Raw genomic sequence first — 18,166 nt, 5'->3', positions numbered from 1 at the left:
ACTTCCTGGTAGTAATGTCATGAAATGGTTTGGTCCTTTACAGCAAAGAATGACTGTAGTGAGTCTGACTTTAATTCAGGTTATAATATGCATCATATGGTTGGTTGTGAGTCCTCCCTTCCCAGTGAAAAATCTGACCACCTACAAAGAGAAGATCATCCTGGAATGTGCGTTAGGCTCTGCTGTTGGTTTCTGGGCTGTGCTCGGCTACATCGGCCTGCTGGCTGTGTTTTGCTTTGTGTTAGCTGTTCTAGCTCGGAAACTACCTGATAATTTCAACGAAGCCAAGATGATAACCTTCAGCATGTTGATATTCTGTGCCGTCTGGATCACCTTCATCCCAGCTTATGTCAGCTCTCCTGGAAAATTTACTGTGGCTGTGGAGATATTTGCCATTCTGGCCTCCAGTTTTGGACTGATACTGTGTATATTTGCTCCAAAGTGTTACATCATTTTGTTTCAACCAGAGAAAAATACTAAAAAATACATGATGAACAAAAAATAAAACCAAAATCAAGTTTGTATAACAATTTTGCTATTATTTCTGCTACAGTGAATTTTAACTTGTTACAGTTTTTTACCAGAAATGTCTGTGTTCTTACTTAAAATATATTTATAAGAACATTTATGTTATTATTCTTCATTTACTTTTGCATTTTATTTTTATATTTGCATATATACACTAAGTGTACATATGTTAAATCAGAACAGACTTGAGAGTCAACAAATTTTGCACAATGTTTATTAATTATTCTTTTAATACATTGTTTTAATGTTACATAAATAAAGGCTTTAAAACAAATTATCATGTATATTCACATCTGGCTTCTTCGGGTACAGAATTATGACACATGAACACGTTAATAACAAAACTTAAATAAAATTCAACATGACTGTTCTGTTTGCAGACACATTAAATGTTATTGGTTATATTTCTGATTGAGCACCACATGGAAGAGGCACAAATCAGACGTTTTTAGGTGGAAAGGTCAGAATTGGACTGTTGATTTGGGATATGGGCAAAGGAATCAAACCCACTAAAGGTCTATAGTTTCTTTAGTTTGGACTAGATTATGAATCTTTATGCCTCAACATGAAATATTATGACTAAGTTGTATTTTCAGGTTTAATAGACATACAAACACAATTTGTGTTACAATCTGGTGATGATGAGAAATAAAGTAGGAAATAATGTGAAAACTACCTGCGCTGTCTTGAAAATCCCCAGTAATGCTTTAATACAGGCAAAAAAAAGGTGAAATCAATTTATTAACAGAAAAATGTAGAAAAGCTACAAAAAATTACATCCAAATTCTACCAATAACTTTTATTTGACAATTCATAAACTAGCATATTATGATGACAGCAGAATAACAGATCAACACGCATCATCCAAAATATTTCTGTCTGTAATAAATAAGGATGACAGCTCTTTTAGAAACAGGAAAACAAAACAAAAGAAAACCACTTACTATTTTCTGTTGTTTCCACACAATTTCTTCGTGACTGCTAGTGACATTTTAATTTTTATTCATCAAATGTTTCTTGGTGTTTTTCTCTGGTTGAAACAAAATAACAAAACACTTTGGAGCAAATATACACAGTATCAGTCCAAAACTGGAGGCCAGAATAGCAAATATCTCCACAGCCACAGTAAATTTTCCAGGAGAGCTGACATAAGCTGGGATGAAGGTGATCCAGACGGCACAGAATATCAACATGCTGAAGGTTATCATCTTGGCTTCGTTGAAATTATCAGGTAGTTTCCGAGCTAGAACAGCTAACACAAAGCAAAACACAGCCAGCAGGCCGATGTAGCCGAGCACAGCCCAGAAACCAACAGCAGAGCCTAACGCACATTCCAGGATGATCTTCTCTTTGTAGGTGGTCAGATTTTTCACTGGGAAGGGAGGACTCACAACCAACCAAATGATACATATTATAACTTGAATTAAGGTGAGAAACATGACAGTCATTCTTTGCTGCACAGGTCCAAACCATTTCATAGCATTACTACCAGGAAGTGTAGCTTTAAAGGCCATTAGAACCACTATAGTTTTCCCCAGAACACAGGAGATAGAGAGAACAAATGTGATGCCAAACGCTGTGTGCCGCAGCATGCAGGACCACTCAGAGGGGGCTCCAATGAAAGTTAGTGAACATAAGAAACACAGAATAAGAGAAAAGAGCAGCAGGAAGCTCAGCTCAGAGTTGTTCGCTCTGACAATTGGAGTTGTTCTGTGATGGAAGAAAATCACTGCTGTTATGACAGCCAGAAAGGCTCCACCAACAGAGAATACAGCCAGGATGATTGATAGGACTTCATCGAAGGAAAGAAACTCCACAGGTTTCGGGAAACATGCATCCCTGTTTGCATTTGGCCAGAACTCTCTGGGGCACGGGAAGCAATCAGGGGAATCTAGACACAAAATTTAAGAAAAATTTCTGAATATCAAAGGTGAATATCAATAGATTTGGATTTATGTTAAACACATTAGATTCTACCTGTTTTATTACTGATCTCTCCTTCAGGACATGGTATACAGTCATAGCAGCAGATTGGTTTTCCTTTCTGTAACACTTTACGAGTTCCTGGAGGACAACTCTCTGAGCAAACTGAGACTGGAACCTGGAGCAGAGACAGATACAGAATCTTGTACAAGCAGCTTTGACAAAACAGTTGTTCTGTGACGTCTTTAGGCTTATTACTTGTGTCCCACCATCCAACCAGGTTAAGTTCCTGTTGATACGAAACTCCTGGCCTCTTGGTAGTGATGCATCATAATATCCCACTGTTACCAGTTCAATAACTCCACTCTCACTTTTCTGCCAGTTTATTAATTCATAGAAAGCCACAGGATCCCCATTAGCATCAAATGAGACATGGTAACCATTCTTGGAGAAGTTTACTTCCTTTAATTCTTTAAGAACCTTTAAGATAAGTAAAGAGACAGAAACTGAAACGGACTCTGAAAATAAATGACCGTTTTCTGGGGTTTATGAAAACTTGTAAATGTACAATATTCTGACCTGTTTGGGTTCCAGCCTGACATGTTTGTCACATTGCAATATTCCATTTGTTTTGTTACACACTGCATTCTGGATGGCATGAGCCACAGCATAAACAGCCTTATACACCATGTTAGTGATTCTTAACTGAGATGTTTCTGTGTACGAGCTTTTTAGGGTGTTGAGATCTTCAGTTCCATCACACACTCTCTTGTCTGAGAAAGCTAAAAAAATAATAACAATTTTATTTTTTAACTAACTAAAACAAGTTCTGTATGGCTATATTAATTATCTCCAGCTCAAAGGTCAAACTGGTTTTCCTTTTTTCAATTGAAGAAATAACTATAAATTTCAAGACTATTGTTTTTGGGATGTAAGTGTATCTGCCTCAGATAATTATGCATTTTTGTTATTTCCATAATTAGCAAATCATGGACAAATCATGGACAAAAATATGTAAAATAAAAGAGGTTTCAATAAAAAAATGCATTATAAAATGCATTCATGTTTTGTATTTATTAGGCAACATTTAAATATGGAAATATTAAGAAATGCAAAGAAATCAATGTGTTTTAAAATATGCTACATTGGAGTCATTTTATTTTTTATACAAAGATAATTTTTTAAAATCCTGTTGCATTTAGAATAAAGTATTTTTAAAATAACAATTTAAATATAATCTCACTTTCTGTCAAGCTGCAGTTGAAAGCTTCTTCCCAGAACTTAGTCAGCAGTGGGGAGGCAGCCGCCTCAGAGGCAGAGAGATCCAGCAGGAACTCTCTCAGACCTGGGATGACAGATTGCTGAATAGCTACACCGATGGCTCCTGCACAGAAACTGAAGCTCATCAGGTTTGGGTCGGTTATCCAGGCTTCGCTCGCGATCCACTGACGAGGTGGAGGAGGATCCCGAGCCAGTTCCTCCAGCAACACTTTCATTTCTCCAATAGCTGTAAATGCTACAACAACCACTGCTGTTGAACTGAAATGACATGGAAATGCATTAAAATTTTACATAACAAAGTAATCTCCAGTAGTACCATAATATGATGAAAACACAGGCAAAAGTAAATGATATACAAACCTACGGATAACATCTGCAACTCTTTGGATCTTGCTTTGTGGGTCGGTTCTGAAGAAGGACTCAATGTACTCCACACAGATCCCCTCTCTCAGTGCAGCTTCAAGAAAAGAGGCCATGCCATTATTTCCATAGTCTGAGTCTGAGTGGACGGCTCCTATCCAAGTCCAACCAAAGTATTTCACCAGCTTGGCCAGTGCATCAGCTTGGTAATGGTCACTGGGAATAGTTCTGAAAAATGTTGGGAACTGCTGTTTGTCTGACAGGCAGGCACACGTGGCAAAGTAGCTCACCTACAGTAAAAATCAGTTATCAATACAAGAACATTTCCGAATTGCAGTTTTCAATTAATCAGAGAGCTGACCAGAGGGATGTTGAAGGACCCAACAATGCTCGATATGCTGATGGATGGAGTGGATGCAGAGTCTCCAACAGCAGCCATCACCACTCCAGACTGAGAACAGTTTTCTCCTTTGTAAAACACGGCGTCCTGGCGATTTGTTAGCTGAAATGCGATGTGCACTGCCACAGGCACCGAGACGCAGGAATCATAGATCTGATATCCAAGTTTGATGCCGGGCAGCAGCTCTGTGCTGTTGTTAATCTCATCAATGGCAAAGACCATAGCACGAGAGAAGCGCAAACTCCTGACATTCAAGCTGAACAAAATCAAGCAGGAAATTGCAGATGTTTACATTAAACTGAAAAAAAGTCTCATAAATTTAAAAGACATTGATCATGTAACAAACTGTTGTATACAATTGGGCTAATCAATCAAAATGGTCTCTGTCGTATTTCAGATTGTAGGTAATCTGAAGAGTTGAAGATATTTAGATTCAAATGTTTATGTCTAATATGAGACAGAATTTGTAAAGAAATAAAAATCTAAGATTTCTTTCACCCACCATTGCAGCAAACATGCATCATACATTTAATGTTTTCTGGCTCCTACTAACCTGCCAGTGCACCTCGGAGGCTCGGGCTTGAAGGAGTAATTATACATCATTGTATTATGCTGGTAATGAATTGAGAAAACACCTCCAATAACAAAGTCTCCATCCTGTGAGAATTCAGGTGAGCGAGTGGCACCCTGGAGTGAACATTTCAAAGACGAAGCCTGAGTCAAGACATCAACCCCTACAGGGTCAAACTTTTGATCTAAGCCATTCACAGCCCCGCTAAGGCGGACCACTGAACTGAGCTCCAATAAACTCAGTCCTAATCTCACGCTAATAAAAACAGTCCAAATCTCCATCCCTCAAAGTTCTCTTTTTGAGAGTAACTCTGTTTTCCCTGGCTTTATAAACCTCCCTCATTATACGTCATCCCACATCCGACACTGTCGACATGGGATTTAGTTCTTTATATTTCCTCCCTACGTTTTATTACCTTCGAAAATAGTCTTGTTTTAAAGAAACCTTTTTATTTTTTTGACATTTTATGAGAACAGAGCCATGTCTGTGTGGTATTTTGGGTTGTAATAGTGAAACAACACGGGAAACAATGAAGTATAGCAAAAGGCAAATGTTTTCCATCACTTAGGGTCAACCCGTCGCAAAGTGACATCGACATGAGTGACAACAGTTGAAAAATGTTCCACTTCCTTGTGTTGCGTCATTAAGCCAGGTGTCCACATCTACGTGTACGAGCTCAAATTTCCACATGCTCGACTTTCGCCGGTCGATTGGCTGGAGGAGGGCAAGTGATTTTTGCCTCATCGCTCAAGTTCCATACGAAATGAATGAAGAGGCAGCGATACCCATGAGTTTATTGCTTTTTAAGTGTTGTGGATTTGTAGACCTTTGTTGGCCTCAGGGGAACATCTCATGAATAAAAACCATAGAAAAACTGTATATATAAGGAGTTTTTATACATCTGTTCTGGCTGATTATCTTAATAATCTGTCAGTAGCCACATCAGTAGGATTTATTGCCCCAATTGTTTTTTAAGACATGTTTAGTTGTGGTAAATGCTGTTATAAGTCTCTTGGGTCATGTAGAGTTGATGGCAGCCACTTTATGTTGACAGCATGAAGAAAATGCAAAATCCAGAGAAGAGTCAGCTTTAGCGGACCAATGTAAATGGAAATATCATGTTATGGGTTAGGAAGGGCCGAAATCATTCGCAGGGACTACAGCAGACGACGGCGTTGGATCATGGAGTTTTGGGCCCACACATGAGCCGGTTGTACCTGAAGCAACGTCCTCCAGCTGTAACTCAACAGCAGGGGGCAGTGTCGGCTCATCAGTACATTGATGTGGTGACCCCCGCCGCTGGGAACAACAGCTGTGACACATCTGATGAAGACTAAATAAGATAATGTAATGATTGAGGACTAATAGCAAAGGTAAACTTAACCTTAATTGCAAATAGACACAATCAATTTTGTTGGAAAATCAAGAGAAATAGCTCAGCATTTAGCTTTCCCATGTAATCCACAATATTCCACAGTTTTTAATGTTTGGATCTGCCATAGTCCTACACAGTAGTTAGAGAAATATTGAATTGGGTCACAATCCCGTTGCTTGAAAACTTATAACACAACATCATTCAGTGTCTGTTGGTACCGCTTTGACAGTCTCGACCTGTGTGCTTCCTTTTTGTTTACTTCCAATTTTCTTTTTACCTCAAATTCAGTTGTGCACTTTAACCAAAGATTAAGTTCACAAAGATCGTTATCTTTACCAATGATATATATTTTTTCATAATATGTACAATGCTACACTAAACGTAAACTAAGGTGAAGTTGAATGTAGGTTATCTTAAACATGATTTCCGATAGATAGATAGATAGATAGATAGATAGATAGATAGATAGATAGATAGATAGATAGATAGATAGATAGATAGATAGATAGATAGATAGATAGATAGATAGATAGATAGATAGATAGATAGATAGATAGATAGATAGATAGATAGATAGATGGGAACCCACCCTCTTTCCAACACGTGACATGATTATAAAACTTTAAAACGACATTCACACGCCTCTGAAGGAGCCCAAGGAGCGGAGATGTGGACTTTTCTTGTAGATCCGAGATTCATAGTCAGCTTGTTGGAGCTGATGTCACTGGTTCTGCTGGGCGGGTTTGTAAATGTTCTGAAACAGAAGACGGAGCCTGCAGAGGCTTTTAATGTTGCTGGAGACGGCGCTGAGGCTTCATCCACCAGGTGTACTCTGCTGGGTACGCCTCGTTCACCTGCGTTCTCAGAGGATGGGGACTTCATCATTGGAGGGGTTTCCTCCATTCATTACCAGCTTTACACAGTGATTTATAATTACACCACCAAGCCTGAGCCTCCGAGATGCACAGGGAGGTCAGTAAGAAGGAGACGTGGAAGATGATGTTATGTGTTTGTTTTATGTTTAAATGTTTGTCTTCACATTATTAGTGTATCAATAGTTGTTACTGAAACATACTCCTGTCATCAAAACATGTTTTATCGTTAAATTAATTTAGAATGATAAAATCTCATTTCAATATAACGCTAAAATATAAATCTTTAAAACTTAACAGGTTTGATAATACAGTAAATGTAGCTGAATAGATTGGATATTTTACTTCCGATGCACATCTGAATTGCATAATATTATGCAACAATTAAATGTTTTGCATGTTCAAATGTCTTTTGAATTTCACGAGCCCTTTTTTAGAGCTTTTGTATGACCGTCACAACTCAATGATTTCCTTCAGCTTCAACGCCCGGGGGCTGCGCTTCTTCCGCACAATGATCTTTGCTATTGAGGAGATAAACAACAGCACAGAGCTGCTGCCGGGCATCAAACTTGGATATCGTCTCTATGATTCCTGCGTCTCTGTGCCTGTCTCAGTGCACGTTGCATTTCAGCTGGCAAACGGTCAGGATCCTGTGGTTTACAAAGGAGAAAACTGTTCTCAGTCTGGAGTGGTGATGGCTGCTGTGGGAGACTCTGGATCCACTCCATCCATCAGCATGTCACGCATCATGGGGCCATTCAACATCTCTCTGGTGATTAGTTTAAATTCTAAATCTTAAAAATGTATAAATTTATTTGACCTGTTCTTATAGGAAATTTATTTTTTCCTTTCTTGACTATAGGTGAGCCACTTTGCCACGTGTGCCTGCCTGTCAGACAAACAGCAGTTCCCTACTTTTTTCAGAACGATTCCCAGTGACCATTACCAAGCTGATGCACTGGCCAAGCTGGTGAAACACTTTGGTTGGACTTGGATAGGAGCCGTCCACTCAGACTCAGACTATGGAAATAATGGCATGGCCTCTTTTCTTGAAGCTGCACTGAGAGAGGGGATCTGTGTGGAGTACATTGAATCATTTTATAGAAGCAACCCACAAAATAAGATCCAAAGAGTTGCAGATGTTATCCGTAGGTATGTACATTGATTTTTTTTTTATCCTGTCAATTTTGCAATGTGAATATACTTTTAAAGATTACCTCAGTCTGGGGCACTAAACACTTGGCTATGTCATTTCAGTTCAACAGCAGCGGTTGTTGTAGCATTTACAGCTATTGGAGAAATGAAAGTGTTGCTGGAGGAACTGGCTCGGGATCCTCCTCCACCTCGTCAGTGGATCGCGAGCGAAGCCTGGATAACCGACCCAAACCTGATGAGCTTCAGTTTCTGTGCAGGAGCCATCGGTGTAGCTATTCAGCAATCTGTCATCCCAGGTCTGAGAGACTTCCTGCTGGATCTCTCTCCTTCAGAAGTGGCTGCTTCTTCAATGCTGACTGAGTTCTGGGAGGATGCGTTCAGCTGCAGCCTGACAGAAAGTGAGAAGGTTTTCTTTATTTAGCCAAAAATGTGAAAGAAAAATAAACAGCTTTCATTATCAATACAAACGAATCGATTCCTTTTTAGGTGTTCTTTTCGTATTAAACAGGTCTTAATATGCTTGTAGATGTAAAATGACACTGAAAACATTCTATAGCTTCTCACCAAAGTAACGGTTTTGTTAGTTTACTATGTTTTCTTTCATAAAAACCCTAGATCAGATTTGTTTTATTCCATCTTTTTTTCATATTTTTATCTGGAATATATTACCGTTTTTAGATTTTTAGAGAAGCAGGAATTTGTAGTGGTGATAATTTGCAAGTAGCAATGTTGTTTTTTTTCTTACACTTTTGTTTAGTTTGGAGTTTGTTGGAACGTGAAATACAATAGTCATGTATTTGCATATGAATCTGTAATGGGATTTTACTTCTTTTCTGCATTACAATTACAAAGAAAGTCCTGCCCTCTCCATTTATCTCTTATTTGTTTTTCTTCAGGTGCTGATCCAAACAAGAGAGGATGTGATGGAACTGAAGATCTTAAAACCCTTAAGAACCCGTACACTGAAACGTCTCAGTTAAGAATCACTAACATGATGTACAAGGCTGTTTATGCAATAGCTCATGCTATTCACAATGCTGTGTGTCAAGAAAAAAATGCAACTGTTCAATGTGACAAACACATTGGACTGGAGCCAAAACAGGTCAGTCTTCAGAATTTCAACAAGCCATTAGACTGGTAACTTCCTGTTAAATGAACTTAATTGAGTCATTATTTTTCCCTTGATGTTCTTTCATTTGAAGGTTTTTACTGAATTACAAAAAGTAAACTTTTCCCAAAATGGCTACCATGTGTCATTTGATGCTAATGGAGACCCTGTGGCTTTTTATGATGTTGTTAACTGGCAGAAACGTGAGAGTGGGATTATTGAACTGGTAACAGTGGGGTACTATGATGCTTCACTGCCAAGAGGCCAGGAGTTTCGTATCAACAGAAACATAACCTGGTTGGAAGGTGGGACACAAGTAAGGAAAGAACAACAATGGAGCAAATGAACTTTTGTCAAGACTTTTTTAAAATACTATTTCCTTTTTATCTATTTCTGTCTCAGGTTCCAGTCTCAGTTTGCTCAGAGAGTTGTCCTCTAGGAACCCGTAAAGTGTTACTAAAAGGAAAACCAATCTGCTGCTATGACTGTATACCATGTCCTGAAGGAGAAATCAGTAATATGACAGGTAAAGTCAAATATATGTCAATATAATTATCGTATTTTCCGCACTATAAGGCGCACCAGATTATAAGGGGCATAGAATAGATGCTACAGTAGAGGCTGGAGTTACGTTATACATCCACTAGTTGAAGCTGCACTAAACGGAATGTCAACAAACGGAATGTCCTCAACTGGGCCGGGCCGTAGCCGGACGATAGTCACCCGTCACAGTTCGCGCACAGCATGTTCGTGGAGAACGTGGTGCTAAATGACCTTCAGACGACCTGATTCTAGACGGTCGGTAGGCAGATAGGTCAGTCAAACTTTATTAATAGATTACAAACCAGAGTTCTGACAACTATCCCAGCATGCACTGCGCGCTTCTTCTTCTAAGGGGAAAAATGAAGTCGGCGGCTGCTTACCGTAGTTGCTAGACCTGTTGTGGCTCAATATTGGTCCATATATAAGGCGGCTAATAGTGCAGAAAATACGGTACATTCTTGAATATCTTTTTGTTTGTTTGTTTTTCTTTTTTTTTTAGATTCTCCTGATTGCTTCCCATGTCCCACAGAGTTCTGGCCAAATTCAAACAGAGATGCTTGTTTCCACAAACCCGTGGAGTTTCTTTCCTTTGATGAAGTTCTGTCAATCATCCTGGCTACCCTCTCCATCAGTGGAGCATTTCTGACCATCATTACAGCAGTGATTTTCTTTTACTACAGGGCCACGCCAATTGTTAGAGCCAACAACTCAGAGCTGAGCTTCCTGCTGCTCTTCTCTCTGACTCTGTGTTTCTTATGTTCACTAACTTTCATTGGAGCCCCCTCTGAGTGGTCCTGCATGCTGCGGCACACAGCGTTTGGCATCACATTTGTTCTCTGTATCTCCTGTGTTCTTGGCAAAACTATAGTGGTTCTAATGGCCTTTAAAGCTACACTTCCTGGTAGTAATGCTATGAAATGGTTTGGTCCTGTACAGCAAAGAATGACTGTAGTGACTCTCACATTTATTCAAGTTATTATATGTATCATATGGTTGGTTGTGAGTCCTCCCTTCCCAGTGAAAAATCTGACCACCTACAAGGAGAAGATCATCCTGGAATGTGCGTTAGGCTCTGCTGTTGGTTTCTGGGCTGTGCTCGGCTACATCGGCCTGCTGGCTGTGTTTTGCTTTGTGTTAGCTGTTCTAGCTCGGAAACTACCTGATAATTTCAACGAAGCCAAGATGATAACCTTCAGCATGTTGATATTCTGTGCCGTCTGGATCACCTTCATCCCAGCTTATGTCAGCTCTCCTGGAAAATTTACTGTGGCTGTGGAGATATTTGCTATTCTGGCCTCCAGTTTTGGACTGATACTGTGTATATTTGCTCCAAAGTGTTACATCATTTTGTTTCAACCAGAGAAGAACACTAAGAAATATTTAATGAACAAAAACTGATGTTATCCTTTTAGAAGAGTAGTCTCTAAATCACCAAGTAGATGATTTTTGAAGTCTTAGTTATTTTTTAAATATTTATAACAACTTATAACTGTGATGTGATTTGACTCTGACAAAACATAACCTTCAAAACACATTTAAGCCCTTTATTCAGGTTTGATCCTCCAGCCTCTACATCCCATTACTCATCTCAATTTCAGAACTGTCATTTACATGAGCATGGATTTCTTATTTCCTTGAAGTAAAGAACAGATCGACATACACTTAGGGCCACTTGACATTTTTTTTTTATGATTCTTGAGTCATTTGAGGTAAAGATAAGCGCGGGTAAAGGAAAATTTGGCATTCAGATTGTTCACTTTGTGAAGTAAACCAAATAAAATTAATTAAAGTCTTGGTTTGTAGGCTTGTTCTTTCTGTCTTTTCCCACAACTTTCTCATCGAGGACATCATCAGTTGGTCATGCAAACCAAATACCACCCTAAGAAAATGATTATCAATGGGATTGTTGAGTGACATGGAGAAAAATAAAAAACTGGCATAAATAAAAAAATAAAAGTTGTACTAAGTAATATTTTAATAACAGCATCTATATGATAAAATAAATCTTCATTGTTATTGTATCAACATAAAATCTGTCATTTTCATGCCTATCTGGCATACAAAAAATGCCAGATATGACAAAAATAAAACATAAAAAATAAAACATTTAAACATAAAAATTATAACATTGAGAAATGCACAGGACTGCATCTGAGCATGAACATATGCGTAATCCATGTAAATTAATTTAATTCTACAAAGTGTTGGATAATAAGTCTTCAGCTGTCAATGAACTACAAATCTTTTAGCTAAACTGACTATGCTCTTGAGTGCTCTTTAAGGTAGGCCTTTTCTTTTCCTGCTAAGATTGAAGCTCTCTACTTTTGCTCCTCCCAGATTCATTCCCATCATCGACTCCGTTCTGGAGCAACACTATATAATATAACTTGTATATATATAATATAACTTATGTAATATAACTTACCTCGCCATAGCGAGTAACTTTCTCGTTTTAAACAAATAGTACTTATCATTTTAGCGAGAAACTGCCCCTGAATTTATTTGCCAGCACTGGATGACAGCATGTAAACATGTTATCAGCTATCAGAAGGCTCCACAATGTGGAGGAGTGTTTATGAGTTTAATCTTGAGCAGCGTCAGGATTGCAAGCAGCACTTTTCTCTGAAAATCAGGTACGTAGTGAAGAAGTGAGGACTGGTGCATCTCTGGTCATTCTGTTGGAGTCTTAGTTGCGCTCATCCGGTGTGAAACTCTGGAATTATAAAAGATGTGTATTTTGACTCTGTGTTTGGAATATTTATGTAAATAAATGTATGTGTGGATATTTGTTTGCATCTTTTGATTGCATTATATACATCCAAAAGGTTGCACATAAAAAAAGAAATAAATAAAGTGCCACAATACAGATTTATTTGTATGTATACCAAGCTAATCTAAATAGTTTTCATCATGTTTGACCAGCAATGAATTTCCATAAGACAAAATTATGTTTAGTCCAAAAAAAAAAAACACACAGCTTCCAGATTCTCCATTGCTGAGCATAGAGATGTTTCTCATGGTATTGAGCAACAGACAGTAACAAAGATGTTCACAGCTGGGGTGGAACAAAATCAGACCAGTTAGAGAGAAACTTTACAATGGGGAGGCTTATTTTGTAAGTTACTCGTGACATTACAAAAGTACAACACAAAATCACTGAGGAAAATAGTAAGCACTGCCAGACTGAATTAGATAACTTGGAACACAGCTGAAGATTGAAATCACTTGCCAAAATAGAATCGAATTTTTATTGCATGTATGCATGTACAAAAAGAAAAAAAAACATTTGAACAGACTAATAATATATGGGCAAAAGTGATAAACACATTTTCATAAGAGTTACACCTGCACCGGTCAATAATAATCACAATGATGCTATATGAAGTTGCATACTTGCTAAAATCTAACCATAATGAAATGCCTCACAATAAAATAGACACATAAAGTCTGGAGAAACTAAAAACACAAACTTAGCTGACAAATTTATTGCATTGATACTGTGATCCATTGAAAACATTTCCAAATTATACTTCAAGGTTAAAAATTTCTAAAATACCTGCAAGAAGTTTGGAGTGTTTAAGATTTCAATTGATAATACACTTCATCTGTAATTCTGCTGCCATTCTTTCGATAATTTATCATCAGTTGTTTTTCAAATATTTTCTTAGTGTTCTTCTCTGGTTGAAACAAAATGATGAAACACTTTGGAGCAAATATACACAGTATCAGTCCAAAACTGGAGGCCAGAATAGCAAATATCTCCACAGCCACAGTAAATTTTCCAGGAGAGCTGACATAAGCTGGGATGAAGGTGATCCAGACGGCACAGAATATCAACATGCTGAAGGTTATCATCTTGGCTTCGTTGAAATTATCAGGTAGTTTCCGAGCTAGAACAGCTAACACAAAGCAAAACACAGCCAGCAGGCCGATGTAGCGGAGCACAGCCCAGAAACCAACAGCAGAGCCTAACGCACATTCCAGGATGATCTTCTCCTTGTAGGTGGTCAGATTTTTCACTGGGAAGGGAGGACTCACAACCAACCATATGATACATATTATAACCTGAATGAATGTAAAAGATGCTACAGTCATTCTTTGCTGTACAGGACCAAACCATTTCATGACATTACTACCAGGTAGTGTAGCTTTAAAGGCCATAAGAACCACTATAGTTTTCCCAAGAACACAGGAGATACAGAGAACAAATGTGATGCCAAACGCTGTGTGCCGCAGCATGCAGGACCACTCAGAGGGGGCTCCAATGAAAGTTAGTGAACATAAGAAACACAGAGTCAGAGATAAGAGCAGCAGGAAGCTCAGCTCTGAGTTGTTGGCTCTGACAATTGGAGTTGCTCTGTGATGAAAGAAAATTAATGCTGTAATGACGGCCAGAGATGCTCCACTAACAGAAAATACAGCCAGAATGATTGACAGGACTTCACCATAGGAAAGAAACTCAACTGGTTTGGGAAAGCAAGCATCTCTTTTTGCGTTTGGCCAGAACTCTCTGGGACATGGGAAACACTGGAGAGAACCTGAAAAAATAAACAAAAAAAATACAAATAGTTTTCTTACTACATAAAGATTTAAGAATGTGGATAAATTTGAAAATACGTTTGACTTTACCTGTCATATTACTGATCTCTCCTTCAGGACATGGTATACAGTCGTAGCAGCAGATTGGTTTTCCTTTCTGCAACACTTTACGAGTTCCTGGAGGACAACTCTCTGAGCAAACTGAGACTGGAACCTGAAACAGAGACAGAGAAAAAAAGCCTTATATTTTTGAAGCATTATCAATAATGCAATTGATTGTTGCTAAAACAATCATCTTTTTGCTTATTACTTCTTTTCTCCCTTCCAACCAGGTTATGCTCCTGTTGATGTGAAACTCCTGGCCTCTTGGTAGTGATGCATCATAATATCCCACTGTTACCAGTTCAATAACTCCACTCTCACTTTTCTGCCAGTTTACCAGCTCATAAAAAGCCACAGGGTCTCCATTAGCATCAAACGACACATGGGAGCCATTCTTTGAGAAGTTTACTTTCTTCAGTTCAACAAAAATCTTAAAATAAAAGAAAAGACAATGAGATACAGTGAGCCATGTTTTTTAGAGAGCTTAAAAGAAGTTGAAAGTCTCTAATTCTTCATGAAAACACAAATATTTTTTTCTACATCTATGGACTAACCTGTTTGGGCTCCAATCTGATGTGGTCATCATGTTGAATTGATTTCCATTTTTTCTGCCACACTGCACTGTGAATAGCATGAGCTATTGCATAAACAGCCTTATACGCCATGTTAGTTACTCTTAACTGAGACGTTTCAGTGTACGGGTTTTTAAGGGTTTTAAGATCTTCATTTCCTTCACATCCTTTCCTGTTTGGACCAGCAGCTGGAGACAAACAGATACATTTGGTTTCAAAATACATTATTAGCATCGTTTATGTTATCTTCAATATAAAAAAACCCTGTAAATGTTTCTTATATAAATTCATGCAGTCCTATTGATTTGGCTCTGTAATTAGACTACCTACACATCTCTACACATTCGATTTGGATAAAGTATTGCTGTTATTAATCAAAGTTAAATCAATGTAATTATCTTCAGGTCTACTTACTACTCACTTGTGGTCAGGCTGCAGTTGAATGCATCCTCCCAGAACTCAGAAAGCAGTGGGGAGGCAGCCACTTCAGAGGGAGAGAGATCCAGCAGAAAGTCTCTCAGACCTGGGATGACAGATTGCTGGATGGCAACTCCAATGGCTCCTGCACAGAAACTGAAGCTCAACAAGAGTGGATCTGTTACCCAAGACTCACTCCCGATCCACTGACGAGGCGGAGGAGGATCCCGAGCCAGTTCCTCCAGTAGGACTTTCATATCACCAGAGGCTGTAAATGCCACCACAACCACTGCTGTGGATCTGCAGAGATGATAGAATGTGTTAGGTCCAACTAGCAGCTTATTAGCAAATTTAACCCTTTCTACATACAGATGATACTAATTACAAGTAAACATTTCTAAAAACAAACAAACAAGAAAATCAAGATCTCCAGCAATAAAGAAAATCTGCAACATTTTTGTAAATTTATTCTAAAACAAAATGAAAAGCCATTTACAGGTCTACAAAAGCACAAACCTACGGATAACATCTGCCACTCTTCTGATCTTGCTCTGTTGGTTGGTTCTAAAAAAGGATTCAATGTACTCCACACAGATCCCCTCTCTCAGTGCTGCTCCTAGAAAAGAGGCCATGCCATTATTTCCATAGTCTGAGTCTGAGTGGACGGCTCCTATCCAAGTCCAACCAAAGTGTTTCACCAGCTTGGCCAGTGCATCAGCTTGGTAATGGTCACTGGGAATAGTTCTGAAAAATGTCGGGAACTGCTGTTTGTCTGAAAGGCAGGCACACGTGGCAAAGTGGCTCACCTAAAGCAAAAACAAAAAGAAGGAAAATATTATTAGGAGGGGTAGAATAAATTGACACATTTGATCGTTTTAGTCTAATCACCAGAGGGATGTTGAATGGCCCCATGATGCGTGACATGCTGATGGATGGAGTGGATCCAGAGTCTCCCACAGCAGCCATCACCACTCCAGACTGAGAACAGTTTTCTCCTCTGTAAACCACAGGATCCGGGCGGTTTGCCAGCTGAAATGCAACGTGCACCGAGACAGGCACAGAGACGCAGGAATCATAGAGACGATATCCGAGTTTGATGCCCGGCAGCAGCTCTGTGCTGTTGTTTATCTCCTCAATAGCAAAGATCATTGTGCGGAAGAAGCGCAGCCCCCGGGCGTTGAAGCTGAAGGAAATGGATTAGGTGAAAGATAACATTTAATAAAATCTTTGAAAATTGTCTCATAAACATTGAAAGTTATTAAGATTTGCAACAAAGAAAAAAAATAAACATACACAAAAAAAGAAATTAATCTAATGTTGGGAAGGAATTAGTCAGTGCTATAATGTAATTGAGAGGTGTAGCATAACTAAAGAATTTGATATTCAGTTAAATATGTTGTAACAAATTGTTAACAGACATATTAAATTTTAAAAATTCAAGCAAAACAATGCATCTAACTTAAATAAGATTTCAATTACATTTACGGCTTCAAAATAAATATAAGTTCATTACCTTTATTATTTAATCAGAAGTCAAACATTAAATTGGCTTAAATGAATGAAAGTACACAGCAACAATCACAACATAGTAACATAAGACTAAGATGGCCGCTGGTTGTAAACACAAAGCTTTATGAATTAAACGTATCTGAATATTTTCTCCCAGTATCACAACAAGCACAAATCACATGTAACATCATCTTCCACGTCTCCTTCTTACTGACCTCCCTGTGCATCTCGGAGGCTCAGGCTTGGTGGTGTAATTATAAATCACTGTGTAAAGCTGGTAATGAATGGAGGAAACCCCTCCAATGATGAAGTCCCCATCCTCTGAGAACGCAGGTGAACGAGGCGTACCCAGCAGAGTACACCTGGTGGATGAAGCCTCAGTGTGGACTCCAGGCTCAGTCCTCTGTGTCAGGACATTTACAGACTGAGCCAAGAGAACCAGTGACATCAGCTCCAGTAAAATGACTAAGAATCTCGGACCAATGAAGAGGGTCCGCATTTCATCCGTCGAGTTTCTTTGGCTGTGTGCAAATGTTGTTTTACAGGCTTTTAAATATCTAAATAACATTGGTTGTTGATTGGTCAAAGGGAGGCTTCACCTATGACATTTAAGCTTTTAATGACATGATGAATAGTCATGAATGAAAGTAACACATTTTTACTTTCCAGATCTTATTTGAACAACCAACAAAGGACAAAAAACAATCCTGAAGTTGCAAATGCATTGACAAGTATTTGCTTGTTGGTAGTATATTTTATATTGAGCTAATCACTTTATTCATATTTTTGTTAGGTTTTTTTTTTTTTTTTCAATCTCAAGTTGCATTGCAATCTGCATTGGGACCAATTCATATGTTTACTGCTCAAATGTATCTCAGGGTTTGGAGTGTGTATGATTCACCAGAGAAACA

The 18,166-nt window shown here is 38.5% G+C and overlaps 3 protein-coding genes across 3 annotated transcripts; 1 reads left to right on the top strand and 2 right to left on the bottom strand.

The window, feature by feature from the left end:
• Window positions 1-820: 820 nt before the first annotated feature.
• On the bottom strand, window positions 821-4,714 carry LOC103474273 (extracellular calcium-sensing receptor-like). The gene is made up of 7 exons (XM_081614513.1): window positions 4,454-4,714; window positions 4,093-4,382; window positions 3,695-3,990; window positions 3,031-3,224; window positions 2,710-2,931; window positions 2,506-2,629; window positions 821-2,419 (listed from the first exon to the last, which is right to left on the bottom strand). Exons 1-7 carry the CDS (start codon window positions 4,712-4,714, stop codon window positions 1,521-1,523), a joined length of 2,286 nt encoding a protein of 761 aa, XP_081470639.1. The 3' UTR covers window positions 821-1,520.
• A 2,406-nt stretch (window positions 4,715-7,120) lies between these two features.
• Window positions 7,121-12,624, top strand: LOC103474272 (extracellular calcium-sensing receptor-like). Its single transcript, XM_081614517.1, has 8 exons — window positions 7,121-7,410; window positions 7,788-8,082; window positions 8,173-8,462; window positions 8,568-8,863; window positions 9,362-9,567; window positions 9,668-9,889; window positions 9,976-10,099; window positions 10,616-12,624. Exons 1-8 carry the CDS (start codon window positions 7,157-7,159, stop codon window positions 11,512-11,514), a joined length of 2,586 nt encoding a protein of 861 aa, XP_081470643.1. The 5' UTR covers window positions 7,121-7,156; the 3' UTR covers window positions 11,515-12,624.
• Window positions 12,625-12,754: 130 nt separating this feature from the next.
• Window positions 12,755-18,165, bottom strand: LOC145554531 (extracellular calcium-sensing receptor-like). Its single transcript, XM_081614516.1, has 8 exons — window positions 17,471-18,165; window positions 16,635-16,929; window positions 16,263-16,552; window positions 15,751-16,046; window positions 15,312-15,517; window positions 14,966-15,187; window positions 14,746-14,869; window positions 12,755-14,654 (listed from the first exon to the last, which is right to left on the bottom strand). The coding sequence occupies exons 1-8, from the start codon at window positions 17,821-17,823 to the stop codon at window positions 13,693-13,695; spliced, it is 2,748 nt and encodes a 915-aa protein (XP_081470642.1). The 5' UTR covers window positions 17,824-18,165; the 3' UTR covers window positions 12,755-13,692.
• Between the last annotated feature and the right edge of the window lies 1 nt (window position 18,166).

Source organism: Poecilia reticulata, chromosome 13 (genome assembly GCF_904066995.2).
Source record: "Poecilia reticulata chromosome 13, P_reticulata-male-v2, whole genome shotgun sequence".
Lineage (NCBI taxonomy): Eukaryota > Metazoa > Chordata > Actinopteri > Cyprinodontiformes > Poeciliidae > Poecilia > Poecilia reticulata.
The sequence above is the reverse complement of the archived record's forward strand: the minus strand, read 5'-3'. Positions and strand labels throughout refer to the sequence as shown.

Coding starts and splice junctions, on each gene's coding strand:
- LOC145554531 (XM_081614516.1), bottom strand. CDS start 17,823: ATGTTATTTAGATATTTAAAAGCCTGTAAAACAACATTTGCACACAGC. Junction 16,553..16,634: donor GGCCATTCAACATCCCTCTG/GTGATTAGACTA, acceptor TTTTTGCTTTAG/GTGAGCCACTTTGCCACGTG. Junction 15,188..15,311: donor TCAGATTGGAGCCCAAACAG/GTTAGTCCATAG, acceptor TTTTATTTTAAG/ATTTTTGTTGAACTGAAGAA.
- LOC103474273 (XM_081614513.1), bottom strand. CDS start 4,714: ATGGTCTTTGCCATTGATGAGATTAACAACAGCACAGAGCTGCTGCCC. Junction 4,383..4,453: donor GGTCCTTCAACATCCCTCTG/GTCAGCTCTCTG, acceptor TTTTTACTGTAG/GTGAGCTACTTTGCCACGTG. Junction 3,225..3,694: donor CAACTGCAGCTTGACAGAAA/GTGAGATTATAT, acceptor TAGCTTTCTCAG/ACAAGAGAGTGTGTGATGGA.
- LOC103474272 (XM_081614517.1), top strand. CDS start 7,157: ATGTCACTGGTTCTGCTGGGCGGGTTTGTAAATGTTCTGAAACAGAAG. Junction 8,083..8,172: donor GGCCATTCAACATCTCTCTG/GTGATTAGTTTA, acceptor TCTTGACTATAG/GTGAGCCACTTTGCCACGTG. Junction 9,568..9,667: donor TTGGACTGGAGCCAAAACAG/GTCAGTCTTCAG, acceptor TTTCATTTGAAG/GTTTTTACTGAATTACAAAA.